Source organism: Gymnoscopelus microlampas (genome assembly GCF_963454915.1).
Source record: "Gymnoscopelus microlampas genome assembly, chromosome: 20".
In the NCBI taxonomy this organism is placed as follows: domain Eukaryota; kingdom Metazoa; phylum Chordata; class Actinopteri; order Myctophiformes; family Myctophidae; genus Gymnoscopelus; species Gymnoscopelus microlampas.
The window spans coordinates 35,775,528-35,798,944 of NC_139957.1; the positions used below are offsets into that span (position 1 = coordinate 35,775,528).

Here is a 23,417-nt window from a genome sequence, read left to right on the forward strand (position 1 = left end):
CATCACTGCATAAAGGAGAGTTGAAGCATTTAAAGCTTTGTCTGATGTGGCTCTTGTTGCCTGTCATTCGGCGATAATTATATCCATTACTAAGATAGATAACAAGTCAATGGTTGATACTTAAAAGTCTGAAAGAAAAACACATGATCCTATAACTGAAGCAACGTAAAAGTCCTGTACATTATTCAAACTTTTACTTGTGTAATTGTTCAAAAGTATTGGCATCAAAATATACTGTACCAAACATGAAAGTATAACGCTTAAAATGCATTAGTGTCATGGTGACTCAATCGTATTGTTGGATTGTAATTTGTATAAAGCATTTAATGTGTTAATCACTTTAATGCTGCAGTAGGTACAGGTGGGATCAATGGTGCGTAGTTGCTTTAATTTAATCTAGGTTTTTCTATTCATAAATAGTCGAAAGATGCAAAGTAACTAGTAACTAAAGCCATAAGCAGTTGTGAAGTAAAAAGCCTCTGAGATGAAGTGGAGTAGAAGTACAGTATCAAGTGAGTCACAATGGAAATACTCAAATAAAGTAAAACAAAAAAAAAAAAAGAAGTACCTCAAAATGTTGCAGTATACTTGAGAAAATGTAATTTACACCACTGGTTCTGGGGAACTGAATTTGTATTGTATAACATCCTATGTTTACATCCTAAAGTAAATCATCTTAATATGTGCAAAATAAATACATCTGTGATTTATTTGTTTGTCTGTAGCGATGCAGCAGTTTGCCTCTTGTCTTTGTGCTCTCTTCTGCTTTCCAGCCTGAGAGAGGCAGCACTGAAGGGGTTAACAGGACAGGCAGACAGTTGGGCCGCACCCATTGAGCTGATTTAAATAACGCCGGCATTTTGGCGCGAGCGAGCGGCGCTGTGAGCCGGCCTTTCTTCATGCCGGCTGTAGCTCCGCCCACGCGCACCCCGGAGTGGCGGGAAATGCTACAGCAGGGAGAGAGCGAGAGAGAGAGAGAGAGAGAGAGAGAGAGAGAGAGAGAGAGAGAGAGAGAGAGAGAGAGAGAGAGAGAGAGAGAGAGAGAGAGAGAGAGACTGCAGTGGGGCTTGTGACATAAGTACAACTACTCTACCTGCTGTCATTGGGTTGCCCTGGAAACCTGCCAGACAGAGTGTACCTAGGAGAGAGAGAGAGATAGAGAGAGAGAAAGAGAGAGAGAAAGAGAGAAAGCAAGGGAAAGAAAGAAAGAAGGAAATAAAGAAATAAATAACCCCCCCACACACACACACACCCTCCCTGTTTTGGCGCGAGACGGACAGAGAGATAAAGCTCTCAGTGGTAGACGAGGGGCGGAGACAAAAGCAGGCATGAGTGGAGTGGGACAGAACAAAGAGGCTAGCAGCCTGGACCCCCCCCACCCCCCACCCCCTTCCTCCCTACACACACACACACACACACCCGCACGCGCGTGCGTGCGCTCGGTGCGCGCACAGCCCGCGGGGTAGATAGAAGCAAGGCAGATGACAATTATAACCTTAATAAGCCCTTCAAAGCGACCAGCCTGGCTCGTCTGCGTCCCTCGCTCTTTGTTCCGGCTGGAATCTGCGTGGGGTTTTTCATTGAACAGAATTACCACACTCCTCCTCGTCTTCCATGTGCACACACACACGCACGCACGCGCACACACATACACACGCACTCACACAGCGCACGCACTCACACAGCGCACGCACGCGCGCACACACACACACACACACACACACACACACACACACACACACACACACACACACACACACACACACACACACACACACACACACACACACACACACACACACACACACTATTCTTGTGGCTTTATTGTTTAAGGACCTCATATAACCTCATAAGCCCTATATAGTACAACGAATACGCGTTGCAAGCTTGTAAATCTGCTGTTCTTTGCTATTTTTGTAGGAACATTTTGAGAAATGTGGACAATAAGGACGTCAGTTTGAAAGTGGTTAAAAGTCAGTGTCACAGGCCTGGTACAACATCCTCACCACGCCCGAGCGATATAATCAGATTTGGTGTCATTCGGCTCCGCGGAGGCAACCATCTCCATTCAATTTGCCAGCGGAGGGCGGCTAAACTCAGGACGAGAATTAAATCTTCGACAAAAGGCAGAGAGCGAGAGAAACGGAGCAGTGGTTCCATCACTTCCTGTCTCCAAGGGGCCCACAACACAAAAACAGGAAGTGAGCGCTGCCTGTGTCGCTTCCTAGGCCTTTAACAGTGCTTCTCTCTCTCTCTCTCTCTCTCTCTCTCTCTCTCTCTCTCTCTCTCTCTCTCTCTCTCTCTCTCTCTCTCTCAATCTCTGTCTGTCTGTCTGTCTGTCTGTCTCTGTCTCTGTCTCTGTCTCTGTCTCTGTCTCTGTCTCTGTCTCTGTCTCTGTCTCTCTCTCAATTTGCAATTCAGTTAAATTCAAAGGGGCTTTAATGGGATGGGAAACATACATTTACAAATACAAATAAAAACAAACAAAAATGTATGTAAAGTTTTAAGATATTACCCTACTAGAATAAGTAGCCTAATTATGCAAACACAACAGAACTGTGCAACATGGCAACTTTGCAATCAAATAGGGTAGGTAGAAAAGATACCAACTCTCACATGGATGGACGGACAGATGGAGAGACAGACAGACAAACTGACAGTAAGACACGCACGCTCTCTCGCTCGCGCGCGCGCACACACACACACACACACACACACACACACACACACACACACACACACACACACACACACACACACACACACACACACACACACACACACACACACACACAGAGAGACACACACATGGTGAGGAGGAGGAAATGAGTGCACTGATTATTATTGCATAAGCGACACAGTAGTGGTCAGTCAGTCAGTTCCATCCTGACTACAACAGCACATTTAGATGTGGCTTGAAAAGAGAGAATTGTTCCCCCGTGGTGGGACAAAGAGAGAGGCTGGTCAGAGCACACAGAGCCACCCTACACAGTCACTTGTACACTACACACACTATACACTATACATTCCCCCATCAGTGTTGCCATGTATGCTTATTATAAGGCAGTGGTTTCAACCATTTTCATGCCAAGGACCCCTAAATTGATATACATTTGGTCGCGGACACCCATTTGAATTTGTTTTGTGCCAGGGACCGCCAGAAGCAAAGATATCAGTACATTTTCGCTTTAAAAAAATAGAAATATTCAAAAATATGCACACTTTTTCAAGGTTTTTCAAAAATAGCAGATCTACAAGCTCATAGCGCGGCACTTGGTGCCGCGCTATGAGCTTGTATATCTGCTATTTTTGAATAGCCAAAGCTAAGCGGTTAAAATGATTGTGATGCTATGTTAACTAATTTCGCTGGGGACCCCGTGGTACTCCCTCAAGGACCACTGGTGGTCCCCGTACCACTGGTTGAAAACCACTGTTATAAGGGACTTTAGGCCTTTTTCTGTAAAGTGGCTTTGGTAGTTGCTGGTTGTGTTTTTTTTTGGGTTTGTTTCAAAAGGTACAGTAGCTCTCCACCGCACCAACATCGTTGGCGGTAAGCGTTGCAAAACGTCTGATGCCGAAAATCTGTTGAATGGGCGGTGGGTGCGCCGTCGCGTCGGGTCGCAAGTTGTAGGGAAGCGTTGAATAGCAGTGGGCTTTGTTGTTGAAAAAGACGTCAAGCTAGGCTATTTTAGCACCATAGTAGCCGGTGCATGCAGCAACTTTTTTTCACACCTCCCAACCGACTGATCTCCCGACTTCATTCGACTGTCAGTCTGTAGCAATCTATAGTAGTCTAGTCTGTTTGGTGGAGAGCTACCTTAGGAGAGTCTAGACTTTGCTTATTTGGCCTTGCTTCCTAATGTTCCCTTCCTAAACCAGTGGTTCTCAAACATTTTCATGGCAAGCAAAGACCCCCAAATTAATATGAATTTGTCCACAGACCCCCCATCTACAAATATATTTTGCCAGGGACCCTTTTACCAGATTTGTGTTGTTAAATTGTTACAAGATTATTTTGGAAATAGCAGATCTATAAGCTCACAACACATCACATCGCGATGCGCTGTGAGCTTGTAGATCGGCTATTTTCAAGTAGCCGCTGCATATAGGTGCTCATGTGGCCTATAGCTTCTATTTGGGCTTGTTTTCATAGACCTGGTTGCTTATTTATCTCACAAAATATGGCAACACTGTCCCCCATGTGATAACGGGGATAATAACCATAATCTGATAAGTGCCACTATGCCTGCCGTGTACGCGTGTGGATCTCTGCATCGGTTGTAAGCATTTAACCACTTAAGCCCCACATAGTCCATCAGGGCTCTATACTAGTGTATTTTCTGTTTTCTGTTATTGTGGGGAAAGCATCAGCTGAAAATAGCAGATCGACAAGCTCACAACGTGTGGCAACGCAACAATGCGGAGGCTGGGGTTAAAGTGGTTAAATGCGTATTTGACGCGCATTCACAGTAATTACAACACTCAGACGCTGAGGTAATTAGCTGTCCCATTGCTTTTTCTTGGTGCGTGGGTGTTTTTACAGGGGGTGTCTCGGGTAGAGGGTGACGGGGTGCATTTGTAGAGAAACTGATTAGTGTAGCAGGCCTGGCTGAAGTTTCACCGAGCGACAAAGAGCAGAAGAAGCGCCAAGTGCTGATCTTAAAGGAGTGATGGACGGGGACGGGGGGGGGGATAACCAGGGGTGACAACTATGGGGTCTGCGGGAGGTTAAAGGGGATGAGGGAGGGGTTAATGCCTCTCGGAGTAGCTTGTGGGGGTGTGAGAGGAGGTGAGGAGGGGGGGGGGGGGTCGTCAATGGGACCTAAATTCAAAAGATGCAGTAAGTAAGTGTCCCAACTCCCCAACTTCAACTGAGGCAACCTTATACTGCGGAGCCTGAGGGCGACAATGGAACATCTGCTGTCTGACAAAGCCATGCTGTTCCCGCAAGCAGCCACGGCTCAGTGCTGCTTAAACCCACAACAACACAACGCAACAGGTTTTTAGACAAATTCTGGGGACATGCAGAGTTAGTGCTAACTTCCCAGTGTTTTTGTGTAAGCTTACAATTTGGAATTTGGAGCATTTTTTTGCAGGTGCTGTATTCCAGAGCGACTTGCAAAAAAGTATGTTTTTAAGTTCGGAGCGGCTTTTGACCACTTAAACACTGGCATCTCAATTTTGGGCATGTTATTTTGGACAAAATAAAGAACGATTTTTGATCAATTTCATGAAGTATTTAGAAAATAGCCGATCTACAAGCTCGTGCAGTGCAACACGTTGTGAGCTTGTAGATCGGCTATTTTCGAAACCATTTTGAAATGCTTTTTGTTGTTAATTGGTAAGTGGTTAAATAAACTAGCTTCAGCTTCAACGGCATGTAAAAAGGTTAGTTCTTTTTGATATACGTGTAGAGATTTAAGCTTAAAAATAAGTAAATAAATGGACACTTCACACTTGAATGAATGTTGGAGTTCTCACACAAACTATACCTCTGTGTGCGTGCTCGCGTGCGTGCGTACGTATGTGCGTGCGTGCGTGTGTGTTTTGGTTGCCAGGGCGAGGGCAGCAGAGCAGCTGTTGGTGTAGAGGCCCAGTCCCCCCTCTGTCGCCCTGTTGCCCTGCTCAAAGCATTTCTAGCAGTACCATGGTTACATCACCGTCACTAAAGCCCCTTCTTACATCACCGCTGGTGGTAAAGGCTGCCTGGCCTGCCTGCCTTATAGAATCTCATTACCACTGTATACATCCATGCATGTCACCAGGAACTAAAATGTCCTGTTATTTACAGTCGCCACCCACAATATCTTCATCAATCATAACACAAAATTGCTTCATTAATCATAACACAAAATCGCATCGTCATACGGCAGTGCCGCACAGTGAAAATAGCCGCTCTACAAGCTCACAACATATTGCATCGTGACGCGTAGATGGGCAATTGAGCGTTTAGATTGGCTATTTTTGTAAATCTTTGAAAATGTTTCCCAATTTTGTTTTTGTTTTTCTGTTGACATTTTCTTGCCTATAATGACATGCCCCAAAATAAGAGACATTATATATATACAGAATTACACAAGATGAATGAATTGGTAGTCTTCATTAGTGTGATGATGAGAAGCCTTGTCGTAACTGTTGTAAGCTGAGGTCAGGGAGTTGATCTAAATCTAGGCACTAGCAGTGAGCTGGCTGTGATGCTGTAGAGATCTTTTGACGGGTGTGGGTCTCTCTGAGTCCAGATGGCACCGGTGTTTACACTAACGGGATTAGGATTAGCTCCAGATTAGACGGGCGAGCTTTGAAAGGCGCGCTGCGCCGACACGACACGGACCTCAGACCCTACTGACCCACAATGGGCAGAATAGTCTGGCAGGAAGGGTGATGGAGGTTCAGGCTGAACCGCTGTTATTATAGATAACCAAAACTAAGGAAATAAGGAAGACTAGATGTGGAAAAGAAAAAATAGTTAACTGAAATAAAAACAAAAACAAGGTGTTCACAAAACAAAACAAACTGAAATTATAGAGAAAATGTCCAAAGTTTTTGTCTTTGTCAAGTTATTTTACACATAAGCCTAGTATTATGGATGGCACATGATTCCGCAAACTGGCTCCCAAACTGTGGAACAAACTCCCCATTGCAGTTAGAACTGCAAACTCACTCTCAATTGTCCTGCGTAATCTTCAGACTCAGAGGTTGATCTTCAGACTCAACCTCAGCCCTTAGCACTTGACCTGGATATGATGACCATGCAGACATGGTCATTTGTTCTCATGTTTTTGTTAGGCTTGTTTTTCTTGACCACAATGTTAAAAATGTTATTTAGATAACATGTTATTTAGTCAGATGCTAGGTTCATTGTTTACCTTGTATTCTTTAGTTTCAATGTACAGATAATCAATAGTATTTTGATGGCTATAAATGCTAAATTTGTAAAAAAAATAAATAAAACACTTATACTGATAAAAAATACACTAAACTAGCAACCCCGCTTAAAAACAAATTAACCACTTTTAAACCCTATATACTTTGCTGACCGGAGTCCCCCAGGGTATATACTAGGCTGCCACTTTTTCCCCATCTACACCGCCGATCTTCAAGCCCACAACACATTGTGTAACTAGTGATGCATTGTGACTCTTGTAGATTTGCTATTTTCACTGAATGTTCGCCCCAGAATAGGGACGCCAGGGTTCATGTTGTTAAAACCTGCACTGAATGCTGTGGAAGGAGGGAGGTGCGTCCGAAAGTTTTAACGTGTTTGTCTTTTAACAAAAAGGAACAATGTGGATTGGCATAGCTTTAAACGAAGCAATGGTATGACACACAGGTCAGCCAGGGCCAGATGTACACAGAGAGGAACATATACTGTGTGTTCCAACTGAATCACTGCAGTTATGTAGCACTGGCATTAGTGTGGGTGAGAGAGAGAGAGAAGAGAGAGAGAGAGAGAGAAGAGAGAGAGAGAGAGAGAGAGAGAGAGAGAGAGAGAGAGAGAGAGAGAGAGAGGAGACTGACCTACATCAGCAAATGGCAGAGATAAGCAACCAAGGGAAGGGCAGGAGACAGCAGCAGACTACTTCTAAGATCAGATCTCAGATCAGAAAAGAGGGGATACAGAAATAGAGAGAGAGAGAAAGAGAGGGGGACACAGGAAACGACAGCGGGACCGTAGGAAAACAGGACATGGGTAATTAAAGAGTATGAGAATCAGGAAGAATGCGTCTGCAGCCATGCATGTGTGCACATGCACTCATGCATTGTGTTTTGTGCCGGCTCGCGTGCACGCTCGCGTATGAGCGCAAAGACCGTGGCCTCATTAGGATCAGATGGACAGTGGCTGCCACCGCCCCGGCTCTGTTCCAGTGACACAACCAGGCTGGAATGTGGGTCAGTGGGCAGAGAGATGGAGCACTGCCATCAGGGAAAGTTTCCTACAGTACAGTACAGTACAGTACGGTACGGTACAGTACGGTACAGTACGGTGCAGTGCAGTGCAGTGCAGTGCAGTGCACAGTGGCGTGCACAGACATTTTGAGGGGCAGGTTCTCAAGTAAATTACATTTTTTTGTTTACTTGGTCTGCTCTTTTTTCCCTCTACACCTATACCTCTTTGCCAAAAATAGCAGCGCGAGGCGTTGTGGGCTTGTAGATCTGCTATTTTTGGCTAAAGTTCTCCTCAGAAAAGGGATGCTAGGTTTCGAGTGGTTTAGTTATGGTAAAAAGAAAAATCATATCACATAAAGAATTGGCGGACCCCCTGTATTAACTCTGAGGACCCCCTAGGGGTCCCGGACCCCCTGTTGAAGACCCCTGCAAACTGGAAAAAAAAAACGTTTTTTTCTTCTTTTTTTCAAAAGGGCACTTCTGGTCAAGAGGGCAAAGGGCAGGGGCTCTAGCACCACCTAGAGTCTATCTGTGCACGTCCCTGGCAGTGCAGTGCAGTGCAGTGCAGCGCCGTGTGGTGAGATGCAGTGCAGTGCAGCATAATGCAGTGCAGCGTGTATTTGTGTTTGTTTGTGTTCCTGACATAGGGCCACATTTGGGGGGAAAATGTTGAACATGAAACCAAATGATTGGGTTCAGCATGTCAAACAAACTGGGGACAAAATTGGTGTCCACAATTACATTTCACTTTCATAGGGTTAGGTTTGGGGATATGGAATGAACGTGTGTGTGTGTGTGTGTGTGTGTGTGTGTGTGTGTGTGTGTGTGTGTGTGTGTGTGTGTGTGTGTGTGTGTGTGTGTGTGTGTGTGTGTGTGTGTGTGTGTGTGTGTGTGTGCGCGCGTGCGTGCGAGCACATGCCTTCCCGGTTATGTGCTCCCAAGTTCCCTTGACCGTCAGTCATTTGAAAATAGAATCAGAGGAAGGGTGTGTGTGTGTTGTTGAAGGGCATTGAGTAATATAAAGTTGACAATATGTCCACTTCTCCTCTCATCTCTCATCATCTGAGGGGACATCTGACTGCCTAAAGGTTTATTCTTCACTCTAACCTGAAATAAATCCCCCTGTATTCATTGCAAAGATGCTATAATCTATCCATTATATAGATAGATAGATTCTAGCATCCCAATTCTAGGCATGTCATGACTGCCGAACTTTTGGCAAAAATACTATAGGCAAACATTCGGTGAAATGAGTACACAGCAAGAATAGCCAATCTACGGCCTGAACCTCTGGCGTAGTGGTCCAGGCACCTAGGCTCAATGTAGCCTGACAGCGTGTCACAGGTTTGATTCCCGATCCTTATGGCCTTTGCTGCATGTCACTCCCCTTCTCTCACCCCATTTCCTGTCAGCCTACTGTCCTGTCAAATAAAGGCATAAAAGCCCCCCCCCAAAAATAAACGATCTACTAGCTCACAATGCGTTGCAACGCGTTGTCAGCCTGCAGATCGGCTATATTCGGCAAAGATTTTTGGTGTAGAGGGAAAAAAGGAGTGGACCTACAGAGCCTTGGGGGACCCTGGTCACTATAGAGATTAAGTGGTTAAATTACACTATACCTTCTGAACAGGACAACGTGGACTTACCATAAGAAGCCTATCTGTGTTCAACCTATATACTACAATAGTCTTCATTTGACCTCATGTCGTCCACATGTAGGTCAGAGATAAGCTGGCAGTTATACCATGCACTTAGAACCACAAACCAGTGTAGCGTTTATGGCCTGTTTCCTCTTGCGTCTCTCCCTATGTAAACACGCAATGTGTGCGTGGCACACACAAACCAGGCCAGTCAGAGCACAAATGGTTAACATGGCGGAAACATTGCTCAACGACTCAGCGCTTAAAAGAAAGAAAAGTGCAGAGGTATGACATTTGTCACAGCGACAGCCAGCAGGGATGGTCCAGTTGCGAAAGTGCCGTTCACTCTTTTGTCTTGAACAGGGGATGCACTTGTTCATTGTTGCTCAATTATAAAACCAACAAATCGTTGAGGTGTGTTGCAACCATAACACCAGATTTTCCGGATGCACGCCTGCGTTTATATAACGCTCTGCGTTCTTCTGAGGAACCAGAAGTGCCGGAGTGAGGAGTAAGACTGGTTGGGTTTTAAATCAGGGACACTTGTGTGTCTGTCAGCAGTGCTGTGAGGTCACCAAGTGTGTCTGGCATTGTAGGTATAAAAGAAGAGTCATCGCGCACAACCGCACATCAATGAAATCTTGTAGGCTTCAATTTTGAAGAAGATCAAAGTCTGCACACTGTAGCTCCCCTTTGCAGATTTGCATACAGCAAAGCATTAACATATCATATGAACATATTGGATCGATCGCATTGGAGAGGCTATAATGCCTGTTCACTGATCCGGCCGTTCTGAGGGGTCAGTGCAAAGCCTAATCATTTATTGTATAGTCTGTGATACAATTGTGTCGCTTGCAAAAACGAACTAATCTACAAGCTAACAACTTGTCACATCGTGACGTATTGTTAGCTTATAGATATGTTGTCTTTGGCAAGCGACACACTGAGTTATAAGTTTAATTATAAATTAAGCTTATAACTCTACTATTGAACCTACCATTGTCCCCACAAAAGAGCCGGCATGAACAGGTTCACAGAGGCCTTCACTCTCTGATCTCACCCTATGCCCACTGATCTGTTAAACCCAATCAAACTCAGTTACCCAATTAACTCATTAATCATTGTTACAAAGTTATAGCAACTATATTAATTTTGTAAGCAGAATGGCCTAATGTCTGGTGTATTCCTGTCTGTATGACTACCTCCGGAATTGCCCCTTGGGGTTAACAGTCTTTTTTCTTTATGAATTGAATTGCATCTAAATTAGGGGGAGCTATTATCAAAACACAATGCTATCATTAGTTCCCTGTGTCAAAATCAGGAAATCTACATCTCTATTTGTGCCTGGTGAACAAAAGGTCATAGGGATATCAATGAAAAATGCTTGTTAACGGATGGTGGGAAAGACGGAGTGTGTTATAGAGTGCGTCAAGTGGATATATAAATCAGTGAGAGAGAAAGACGGCCCCCTGTACTGAGGCCCCGCCAAATCATCAATTCTCCACAGTCCCACCCTGATCACACACACACACACACACACACACACACACACACACACACACACACACACACACACACACACACACACACACACACACACACACACACACACACACACACACACACACACACACACACACACACACACACACACACACACACACACACACACCATTTATGACAAACCTGCATACATGCATACAGAGGTCACACATTCCTGTTTGATACAACCATGCAAAGATCAGTACTGGAGCTTTCGAGACCAGCGGTTTTCAAACTTTTTGTGGCCAAGGCACACCAAAGGGCAAGTCAAAATCTCAGGGCACACCTGTATTGACGTCCATGCAAAATAGTCACTCTGTAACCGTTTATTTTTATTTACTAATGCCATATAAAAGGTTTAACCACTTAAGCCCTATTTCATACTTTCACAAATGCTCCAAAATAGCACTTGTTTCCTGACGTGGATAAAATTGATATAGTAAATAAAAAAAGATATAACCTTTTGTATAGTTGTATATAGAGCGGGTAAGTATGTTCAATTGTATTATTTTTGAATGGAATAGAGGAGGGAAAAGAGGATTTTGATACCTAAACCAAAGTCTTGTGCTAAAACTAACTTGTGATGTACAGTAGCTAAGCAGTAGCACACATGTCACTCAAATCGTCACATGTGACAATTTGCCCTAGTAACTGTTACTAGGGCACTCCAGTTCCCTGTGTGTTGATATAATGCGTTTTACACTGTATTAGTAGTAGTTATTAAATTGCTAAAACTTCTATGACCATAATATGGTCCGAATTCACATGAGGGTGCATAATAAGCCTTTCAATTAAATAATAATATTAATATTTTTTATAAATGGCAAACAGAAGGAAGACAATAAAGAAGGAAGGAAGGAAGGGAAGCCTTTGAAATTATAAATGAAAGACCCATCCTCTGGCTGTAACCCCCCTGAATATCCTGGCTGGCTTCAGCGTAGCTGGGGTACATTCTTACAACAGGGATGTATTGTCATAAAAAGACTGCACAGAATAGATCTGCCATCCTATGTTAGGGGTCGTCCCAGCTTTAGCCACAACTTCACCAGGCCCCAGCTCAAACTCATTCTCACCATGTCCAAGCTCAACCCCAGACATTTCAGGACCCAGCTACTGTACATTAGGTTTTGAATTGGAACTAGGAAGAGTGCATTGTTCTGCATATATGCTTAATACATAGGTTACATGGGTTGTTCCTGTTTTTTTCATGCGCTGACACTCGTGAAGCTCTGGTATGCAAAACATCTGTCTAATAATGACATCAGACATTTAAGGGGCAAAATGATTGTGGGCAGCCTGTTTGTTGAAAAATATAATATATGATGGGAGTGAAACTTTGTTTGCATTCACACTCCCTGCCCCAAATTTTTCACATCGGCCTGTTATAGCGCCACCAGGAGGCCAAGTTTTTCCTACAGATTTTGTCAAACCATCACACAAGTCAGTACATATTATCTCTATAGTCATGTGATCAAGACGGATCTGTCACATTTCTCATATTACATTCCAATTGGCTATGATTGGCTTCCAAATGTTGTGGGTTTTGCACAAAATACCACACAGCATGAATGCAGCGCCCGATTGGTGTGAAACTTTGCACACACATTTCCACTAAGCCAAGGAAGCAAGGAAGCTTAGCCAAATTTTTCAAATCTGCTCATGGTGGCGCTACAACAGCCATCACGTTTTGACCTATAACTTGAACCGTAGATCGTACAATCTAACATATTTTTTTCCCTGGAGTCCTTGGATCATGACGCAATTTATAGTACCAGATTACATTTTCTGCTATAGTGCATTTTCTTCACAACACACTTCTTGCTACTACTCCTACAGATTTTGTCCAAAAGTCACAGAAATCTGTACACATTATCGCTGGGGTCATGTGATCAAGATGTATCAGATTTTTCAGATCCCTTTCCACTTGGCTAAAGTTTGCGGGGCAGGCAACACGGCCTGGCAGAGAACAGAGCACACTTTTCTAGTTTAATATGAAACATTATGACTGTGATGTACTGAGACCAAGATTTTGAAGTGAAAGCAAAAAGTGTGACAAGATGCCTGCGCTCCACTTGCAATATTAATGTGTGGTTGACACAAATTCCAAGGCACACCTGGACCTGTCTCACATGGGACACCAGTGGTCCTCGGCACACCATTTGGGAACCGCTGGTCTAGAGCATTGGTTCTCAAAGTGGGGTCCGGGGACCCCCAGGGGTAATTGAGGGGGTTCCAGGGGGTCCCCAGCTAAATGATGGATAGGAACCAAATGGACCTTTATGGGTCTGTAACTCTGAGAGTGTCCAAATGGAACCAAATGGACCCTAACAGGTCCATTTGGTTCCATTTGGACACTCTCAGAGTTAAATTAACATTGATTTTACAATATTAATTGGGGTCCCAGAGATATAAATGCCATTAAATGGGGGTCCGTAGCCTAATGGATGTCAAAGTGGGGGTCCTTTGAAGTTAAAATGGTTGAGAATCCCTGCTAGGGAGCCGTAAAAATCTTCTCTTATGGGGGTCCCTGCCTTATCTTTTCAAATGGGGGTCCGCGGGCTAATAAGTGTCAATTTAGGGGTCCTTGACATGAAAAAGTTTGAGAACCACTGGTCTAGAGGGTACACACACACACACACACACACACACACACACACACACACACACACACACACACACACACACACACAACATGTTGAAGCAGTTTAGGACTGAAAAGGGGGCTTATTTTAATCGTGGAAAATAAATGTAGCACACAGATGTGTGACGATGAAACCCACATGGACTAACAGCACACACACACCAGCCACCCACCCACGGCCTGAACATGTGTGTCAAAGTGATCACACATGCACAGCAACGCTGCTTCGACTGTAGGCATGTAGGGCGTGGGGTGGACTTGAGAGCAGAAGATCTGGTCGGACAAGTCTGTGCAGTTTAATCCATAACGACCGGGAACGCATCTGTGTCATTTTAAGATTTCTTTGGCTATTCAAAAATAGCAGATATACAAGCTCATAGCACGGCACCGATTGCCGTGCTATCGTGAACATTTGTGCAAATCTGTGAATATATATTTTATTTCATTTTATTTATTTGTAACTGTCAAATGTCTCAACAAATGTCTTTTTTTCTGAAAAACTATTGTTGCTATATCAGTGGTGCTCAAACTTTTTCTTGTCAAGGACCCCCAAAATGATATGTTTTTGGCCGCCGATCCACATCAAAATATGTTGTTCCAGGGACCCCCCAGAAGCAAAGATTTGAGTTACAAATGTTGTTTTAAAAAAAAAATGTACTCAAAGAGTTGCACAAATGTTCAAGATCTTTCTAAAATAGCAGATCTACAAGCTCGTAGTGCGGCACTCTGTGCCGCGCTATGAGCTTGTAGATCTGATATTTTTTAATAGCCAAAGTATAAAAATAATAGTTATAGCTCAAATGTAAAATGACACATATGCGTTCCCGGATTGAATGGGTTAAGCGCCAGCGGCCTCTAACAGAATAGAACAGAGATAGTCTGACCTCATCGCTTCCTTGAGGAAAAGATCCTCGTTCTCAGAACGTGGAAAGACTGGAGGGCACGTTTAACATTTAAGTAAGTCTTGTTAGGAGGGTCTGTGATAATTGGTAACATGCATGAGTTAACCATGTGAACCCTAGTGTCCCTATTCTGGGCATGTCATAATAGGTGAAGCAATTGGCGAAAATAGGCGAACATTTGTCAAATATAGGCGAACATTTGTTGAAAATGGCAGATCTACAAGCTCACGTGGCGTCATGTGAGTTTGTAAATCGTTTGTTTGCCCTAGTTGACGTACATTTGTGCCCCTCCCCTCCTCACACAAAGTGGATATGGAATGCTTTGCATATTGTTGGTGCACAATAACACTATCACACGACCACAAATAAAGCAAATAAAGCACCCTGCAACGCTGTTTACCATGCAGACAAAGCCGTTTCACCCCTGAAGCAAACCCTATTAAAACAAATTACTGATTACTTCCCCGATTTGTTCGCTTCAGATGAATTCTGTGGTTGTTTGTTAGTTCACAGAAATTCTGCAGTGCAGGTTGCTTCCTTCTCACACCAGCTCTAATATCTGATCGTGTGCTGTTTTCACTTCCTGGTATTTTTTACAGGAACAGCTGTGTCCCTGCAATACCTGCAGCTGATGGCAATCTAAAAGAGCTATCTGACAATCTACTATCACTTTCACTCGACTGTGTAACTCATGCAATTTAGCTGAAATGAAGATTAACCACTTAAACCCACTAGTAAAACGGACTCGAGTTGCAACTGTACTTGGACCGCTTTTGTTCCCCGTCTATACAAAATCTATTTGGCAAAATTTGCCGATCTACAAGCTCACATCTCGCTTGTATATTGTCTATTTTTAACAAATATTCCCCACAGATTAGGGATGCTGGGGTTCAAGTTAGGTTCAGGTTCAGGTTAAACTGCCCTTGATTCAGCAAAAGAAGATTTGGAAGATTTTACTGCAGAAGCATGTAATGATTCTATAATGGCCTAGAATGTTTCAGAGGGGAATTTTGCTAAAAATATCAGTTCCGGAGCAAACAGATCTTGATTGTCTTGTCTTATTCAAGGTACACAAAACCTGACGTTTTGACGTAAGAGCGTCTTCATCGGACTGAGAGTGTAATTTTTTATTGAATGGAATAAAACCAAAAGGTTTCTGTGTCCTATCATTCTTATTGTTTGTGGAATCGAACATTCGACGCCGTTAACTGTGCCTCCCTTAGAGACAAAAGGTGGATTTTGTGTGGGAAATACACTACTGTGCTTGAAAAAAAAAATGGTGCCCTTAGGGCTGAAATGGGGCCCACTCAGCAGTGAAAACATTCAGGTGAAACAGCAGCCGGTTGCAGCCATAACAAAGGCCGGTGAGGTGTGAGACTGTTGCGGTTCAGGGTGTGTCAGGCTAGCTAGTCTGTCAAGCTTGTCCTTCAGTGAAACAGTAGTTAGAGTTTATTTTTCATACAGCTGGAGCCCAAGTCTCCGTAATGTACTCGGCTGGGCTAGCTGAGACTGGTTGGCGAGGTCATTAGTACAGGCCAGCATGATGTTTTAACCACTTTCAACCTAGCATGTCTATTTTGGGCATTATATCCATCTAGGCACACATTTTCAAAGAATTTTAAAAACGGCAGATCGACAGGCTCACAGCGCCTCGCGATGCGCTGTGAGCTTGTCGATTTTTGCTGTTTGTTGTACGACAAAGTATATACTGTAGGTCTTAAATGGTTAACTTAAGACAAAAAAAACGAAAAAACTTTTTTCAGTTGAAAGTCGTTTTTTGTTGAAAGACAAATTAAGCCTTACAGTGGACACAACTCACTGTGATATAATAATGAAGGTGTTATATTCACTCACAAACTTGTGGGTACATGTTTTAGACATTTAAACCGTAAGGACGTTAAAGTACTGAGTGCATCATGAGGCTTATGATGGTAAGCACAGCCCCAGTGGGAAGGAAACCAATTGCTGAGACCTCGGTTAAGACCTTGCCCAAAACATTGTGTATGAGGTTAGCACCTATAATTGAACCAGCGACCTCTTGAACTTCAGTCAAACACTCTACTACTCAATTATTCAGTGGGGCGGCTGTAGCTTAGTGGGTAGAGAGGCCATCTGGTAATCAGAGGGTCACCGGTTTGCCCCTCAGTCCGCCCAAGTGTCCCTGAGCAAGACACAGAAGTCCAGCTCCCCACCAAGCGCTCATTATAACCATCTGAGCATTCATCCACTGGGTGAAGCTGAAAATGAATTTCCCCTGCAGGATTAATTCCTGTCAATGTCTACAGTAGCAGTGGCATGCATTGGTCATGTAGGCTATTGTAAGGCTATTATACGCTTTTTTTTATAGATATTGGAAAAACCTTAACCTTGGTGTCCACAATGTTTACATGGAGCACATAGACTATAAATCTGTCTTCAATGCTGGAACCCTCTGTTCCAACTGTTTTGGATAATGTTGGTCTTTGATTACTCCTTGTCTAGTTTTGTTTTCTTATCTACTGTATGTATTTTGTTATTCTCCCTCTTGTTGTATATATGTTTACATTGATACTATTATTGCTTCTATAATGTCTGAGGAACCAGAACAAAAGAAATGTACTCTTATGTTACCCATACACAAGATATATAAAAAAAATAAACCATGAACCAATGCTGTTAACCACTTACGCCCTACTTAAACAAATAGCAAAAATAGCTAATATACATGCTCACAACATGTCGCATGTTGTTACGACAAGTTGTGACCTTGTAAATCTGCTATTTCCACTATTCTTGACATTTTTGTAAACATGGAATTAGTGCTGCTGCAGGAATACGATCAAAGGATTCCAGCCACTTGGTACAACTTTTATTTGCAAGATGGGTTCTGAACCGCGTCAGTTCTGATCTTGCCAAGTTAAAGTTGTTCCCGGTGCTGCAGGTGTTGCTGGAATCATCTGATCTTATCATCTGAGCCTAATGTGTGAAGTTGTTCTAAGTCCCTCTCAAGTGACCTTTGTTATGCAAAGGTTACTGGTATAGCATGACCACCACAAAACAAGTACAAGGCCCAGGTACAAATACATCCAATTATTTACTGGCTCAAATTTAGTCAATCCATGAGTGTTTTTTTTTGTATTTGTATTGTTTTTATATTTGTATTGTTTTTATACTGCATTGTTGGTGTGTTACATTGTTCCTTAACCGCTAATTCAACAACCTAATACACCAACAATGCAGCATAAACGCCAAGAGGACTTTCTGGAGTTAATTTTGATAGAAAACATTGGCAGACCAGAGTGGATTCCTTGTCCAACTATCCAGAGAAGCCATATTACAGCCATGTTATTATTATTATGATGACGTATAGCATGAAGCAATGATACATGCTTGGCTTAATAGTGCTGCTATACCGAAGCCATCTCAAAGTAGCAGTTAACACAACCCCTCTCTCTGAACCCAGGAGACTGTTCTAAAGATACTGTGTGTGTGTGTGTGTGTGTGTGTGTGTGTGTGTGTGTGTGTGTGTGTGTGTGTGTGTGTGTGTGTGTGTGTGTCACTGTAACCTAGTTCAGAGCACATCAGGTGCCCAGCATGCAGCAGCCACTGCAGAGGGGAGGATCCTCCGAGGTACCACAGACACTTCAAGGACAAACCTCAAGGACACGTTGTTCTAACCTACAGTGGAGGTAGTAGACCATAGTACTTGATGTACTCTGTATAGTATGGGAAGTACTCTGTGTAGTACAATATGTACTATAATGTCTACTCGTGTCTGCCAGTGGGTAAATAAACCACTTGGGTAATTTAAGGGCGTGCCATCGTTTTATTTTGCAGAGCACTATTTTGCGAGTGCTTCTCAAGAGACAAAGTATTAACAAGTCAGCGTGTGCTTAGCTTAAACCCTATATACTTCATTGACCAGGGGCCCGTACTTGGTACACTCCTTTTTTCCTCGCTACACAAAATTCTAAGCTGAAAATAGCCGATATAAAAGCTTGTAGAGCGGCTATTTTTGCCAAATGTTCACCCCAGAATAGGGTTTCTAGGGTTCATGTGGTTAGAACACCTCATCTTATCCACCTTGCGAGAAGTGCCGCCTGATATAACTGAACGGATATTTAAATCTGCCTTTTCACCTTCACGTGTGGGCTTTCCTACCATAGTTGTTCAAAAAAAAAAATCACGATTTAGAGAGGAGTACAACATAGTTCTGTGGGTTAGGTCACAATAAATTGACATTAAGGTTTCAAGATTCATGTAGATATTCATCAATGATGGGTTTATGTGACACACTTATATTTGGAAAAGAAAAAGACAATGAGCACCAAGACTGTATGCAAATATGGTATCAAAATTTAATTGTTTCTGGTGATATGAGCATGCATCAAAATCAAGCCAAGAGGAAAAGCTTTGAAAATATCACAAAGTGACCTGTGAATAAAGTACAGCAGTGCTACTCTTTTATTTATTTATTTTTTTGCCATTTTTTAAAATTTTTATTAACAAAATAAAGGCTCCCTGTTGGTATGTTATTATAGAAAGAAGCGCAGTTCAATGACAATTCCTGTTTTGATTCCATCTCCTTATCTGGAGCAAATAAGCTATATTTACATAACAATTTATACAGCAAAACAATCTGTCATGTGTAACCCATTCCTATGTACACAGCAAGACTTTCACCTTTCACTCCAATGCAAGTGTGCAATGATAATTATGTCAAACGACATTCCACTGAGAAAACCAGCAAACAAAAAACAGGCTCCATGGACCCATCTAAGCTACGCCATTACCAACGTTTCACCATTACAAACATTGTGCAAAAAAAAGACAAAAAAACAATATACAGAGCTCTAACTTCCAGCCTTCCCCACAATGGGTTCATAGGCCAGTAAAGAGTTACTTATGTCATAGGAAGCCCATAGCAATATGAATGAGGCATTTATTGAGAAACAGAAGTCCATATCCTTTTAAATGAGGCATGTTGTTATATAAAGTCTGTAGCTTTTTTGAAAAAGTGACAGCCGATTTGACATTGAAGGGTACTTGGCTAAAGCTTAATTCATTCTCCATTGTGCGAGGGTGCTTCTACAAGCTAACAACTACAAGCTAACGACATGTCGCATTTGCGACGTGTCGTTAGCTTGTAGTTGTTAGCTTGTGGATCTGTTCTTTTTGGCAAGTTGGCACTGTCGTACCATGGAGTACAAATTAGGCTTAAGAATGCAGCAGTTTATGTTGTGACCCCACATGTCTGGACCTCAGGAGCGCTTCAGCTCAGCTAGCTTGCGGAGGAGCTGCTGCTGGCGGGCTTTAAGGCGCTTCTTCTCCAGGACCTGGTGCTTCTCTCTGGTGTGCAGCTGGGCGAGGTACTCCGTGGCCTGGGTCAGGATGGCCACCTTGGGGGTTTTGGCCGACTCCACCAGGCCGGGCACCTGATCCCGCAGCGCCAGGAAACGGGAGCGCAGGTCGTTCCGCCTCTTCCTTTCCAGGAAGTTGTGGTTCCGCCTGCGGTCAGTGTCCTCTGCGTCCGAGCTCTGACTGTCTGTGGAAAACGTGGACTGGGAGAGCGAGGTCGACGGGGAGGGGCACGCTGCCGCCTGCTGTTGTTGACAGGACTCCACAAAGGTACGTTTGCACTGAGGTTCTTCCTCGTATTCTTCTTCGTCATCATCCTCTTCCTCCTCAGGCTCGCTGTCCGGCGAGCGGGCAGCGTAGTTGTGCTGCTGCCGGTGGACGGACTCGTGGAAGCGTTTGGGGCAAGGGTCAGCCCGCACCGTGACAGTCATCGGTTTCCTGCCGCGCATCAGCCGCGCCCGGTTCTGCTTGCTCTCCACGGTGACAACGTCAATTTCTTCATCGTCTTCCTCGTCGTCGTCGTCCTCATCTGTGACAGCAAAGACAAAAAAAAACTGTCACTACACATGATTTAGACATTTAGAAGATGCTTTTGATGAGAGCGACTTACAACGTGCAAGATCAGGGAAAATTTTCACCTAAGTAGAATGCAAAGCCACATCAGATGTTGAGAGGAATGTCAAAACTGCATTTCTAGCAATAAATACTAAACTAGATGGAAGGAAGTACGTTCCACTGACAAGTAGGTATGCAAATCAGCATTCCTTCGCTTCAGTCAGAGCGCAGGGGACTGGTTGAGATGTTAACAGAGTCGAGGTCATACGTGTCAGCGCTCTGCAGGAATTCAGGCTATTGTCACATGCGTTGGGGACTGAAGTATTATTCATCAGAAGTCAAAGGGCTCACGCCATTTAAAGGCACTGAAAGACTTTTTTCACAGGCTGCCAACTGTGTGTGAAAGCAATAAATCATCCACACACACACCCCTCTACTGCACTCACAATTGCAATGCAAGGCTTCTGGGGTTTATCTTATAGGAGAGGAATACCAAAGCTAAACTGGACGAGGGCGCGTTTTTTAAAAATAAATCAAATGTCGGTGTCAGGATGTGGCCGCGATCCTGTCATATGTCCGACGATGTCACATTTGAGACCGGCGGAACATCATGTAATTTGGACTCTACTCAAGTCGATATTGTGCTCTGCAGGCGGCACAGCCCTCCAAATTACGCATTGTTAGAGGGCAAGTACACAGTAAAATCCTCAGGGTTCACTTATCCGTTTGTAACTCTGAGAGTGTACACATGTGAACCAAATGGACCCTTAAGGGTCCATTTGGTTCACATGTGTACACTCTCAGAGTTAAAAAGAACAATCCTGGAGGCAAGGGTGGGGTCATTCAGTAACATCGTGGTCAGTTTCCTTACCAGAGGAATCTGAGTGCGAGTCGGAGCCAGAGGATGATGCTGCAGGCAGCTTCCTGCAGCTGCTCGCTGGGACTGCTGCGGGGACGCTGAGGACAGACGCGGGGTCAACGCAGTCCGACGCCAAAGTGCGGGTCAGTAACGCATCAGGTGATGCTGCCGACGATGATGATGATGATGCGCAGTGCGCCTTGCCGGCTCTCACTGAGATCTGGGGCGCAACGGGTGGCACACGGGCAGCCTGGTGGGCTGCAGAGGATGATGATGATGATGATGATGACAGTCTCTCGTTGACCTTCTCCAGCTGCTTGCTGGCAGAGAAGCTACTCCACATGCAGTCCTGAATGATGATGGAACTGAGGTTAATCCCAAACAGCTCCTCCGTGTCGGGCAGGAACTGTCCCTCGCACTCCTCGTCCTGCCCCAGGACCTTGGACAGCCAGCTGAGCTTGTCCCCGGGGGAAAGGAGGTGCTTGTCCCCGGGGGACAGGAGGTGCCCCCCCCTGGACCCGGCAGCGCTCACGCTCAGTGTCCGGGTGGGTGACATGGGAGGGGTGGGCAGCAGCTCGAACTTTTTCCATATGTCCTCGCTCGGGGCGGTTGACTTGTAGAAATCTTCCTCGGTGTCCAAGCCATCGTAAAAATAGTGCTGATAGCAGTCGAACTCCATCTTTTAAAGTTTTCTAGTAAAATCCGTTTGGGTTAAAGGGATTGGTTAAAGGGCGGAAAAGGGACACCGATGATCTTGAATGAGGCTTGTAATGAGGTTCACGCGTTACAACCTGGAGGAACAAAAGTGTCACAAATTAGCTTACACGATCCGTGCACAATGTGGTTTTTAACAGCAGTTAACGTCACTTTTCAGCAGATGTGATCACATTTCAAAGCCCCGTCTGTCTAATGGACTATTAGGAGATCTAATAGCACCAGCCTACTTTCTACAAATGGGACCACATTAATAATTGATTGCATCTTGCGGATGTTCGCCTTGCAGTGAATGATGGACTGTCCACTCCAGTCCAGACACACAAGGTTATTATTACATAAGCCAGTTTTACAGCCTGTGTGCAGTTACTATGAACAGATTATAATGTGCGTGTAAAAAAAATGTTATGCAAATCTTGAAAGTCTAGTTTTATGGCGTAGCCGCCTAACTAACTAATACAAGCCATGTCCTGAAATGCAGCCTGCCGCTTTGTTCTAAGTAGAAAGTGATTTCTTTTTGTGGAAAATAGCAGATTTACAAGCTCACAACGCGTCGCCATGCGACGCGTTCTGAGCTTGCAGATCGGCTATTTCCAGACATGTAAGCCGGTTTACAGACAAACTGCCGCTGTTATATATGAGGTTGTAAAAAAATAAAAGGAAAAGGGAAAAAAAAGGGCACGGCTTTTTATGAGGGTTGATTCATGATTGCCCTCAATTTCCTCCTCCAAAACTTTGCAGCTTTTACTACCTAGTTCAGCCATGAATACGAACCACTCACCAGGTTTTAACGTTATCCACAAATCACGACATAAGGGGGAAACTCCAAAACACCGAGATGAGAGAAAAGGGTAAAAAGCTACGAGGCGCGCCGTCAGCCTGGACAGAGATGAGTAGATTTCCTTGATTTCGACGCAGGTTTGCTTCTTCTTTCGCACAAAAAGCACAAGAATGAGACCTGGATGGAACGGACTATCGTGTCTGACTCCAGTAGAAAGCAGCACAGTGCGTTTTTCGCGCCAGTGAGATATCCTGTTATAAGATGATAAAGTACAAGAGGGAGGAGTCTCGGAAATATCTGCAGCGGTTGATCCGGGTAAAAGGCGCGTTCGTTTGCATAGGAGGCGGGGAAAAGGCAGCCCTGCGCCACGCCCAGCCTTAAAGGCCATTCATGGCAGTAATAACTGAAATATTTGTGCAATTAAAAACGCCCTAAGACATCTAATGCTGTTCCAATGACTCAGTCTCAGATGTTCTTGATCAAACATTGAACGTGTTCACTCAAGATAGATAGTTAGATTAGTCGATTAATTAATTGATTGATTGATTGATTAGTGATC

At 44.0% G+C, this 23,417-nt stretch overlaps 1 protein-coding gene across 1 annotated transcript; it reads right to left on the bottom strand.

The window, feature by feature from the left end:
• Window positions 1-18,924: 18,924 nt before the first annotated feature.
• On the bottom strand, window positions 18,925-23,116 carry LOC311036318 (protein L-Myc-1a-like). The gene is made up of 3 exons (XM_084044940.1): window positions 22,859-23,116; window positions 21,376-22,154; window positions 18,925-20,478 (listed from the first exon to the last, which is right to left on the bottom strand). Exons 2-3 carry the CDS (start codon window positions 22,040-22,042, stop codon window positions 19,853-19,855), a joined length of 1,293 nt encoding a protein of 430 aa, XP_083901066.1. The 5' UTR covers window positions 22,043-22,154; window positions 22,859-23,116; the 3' UTR covers window positions 18,925-19,852.
• Between the last annotated feature and the right edge of the window lie 301 nt (window positions 23,117-23,417).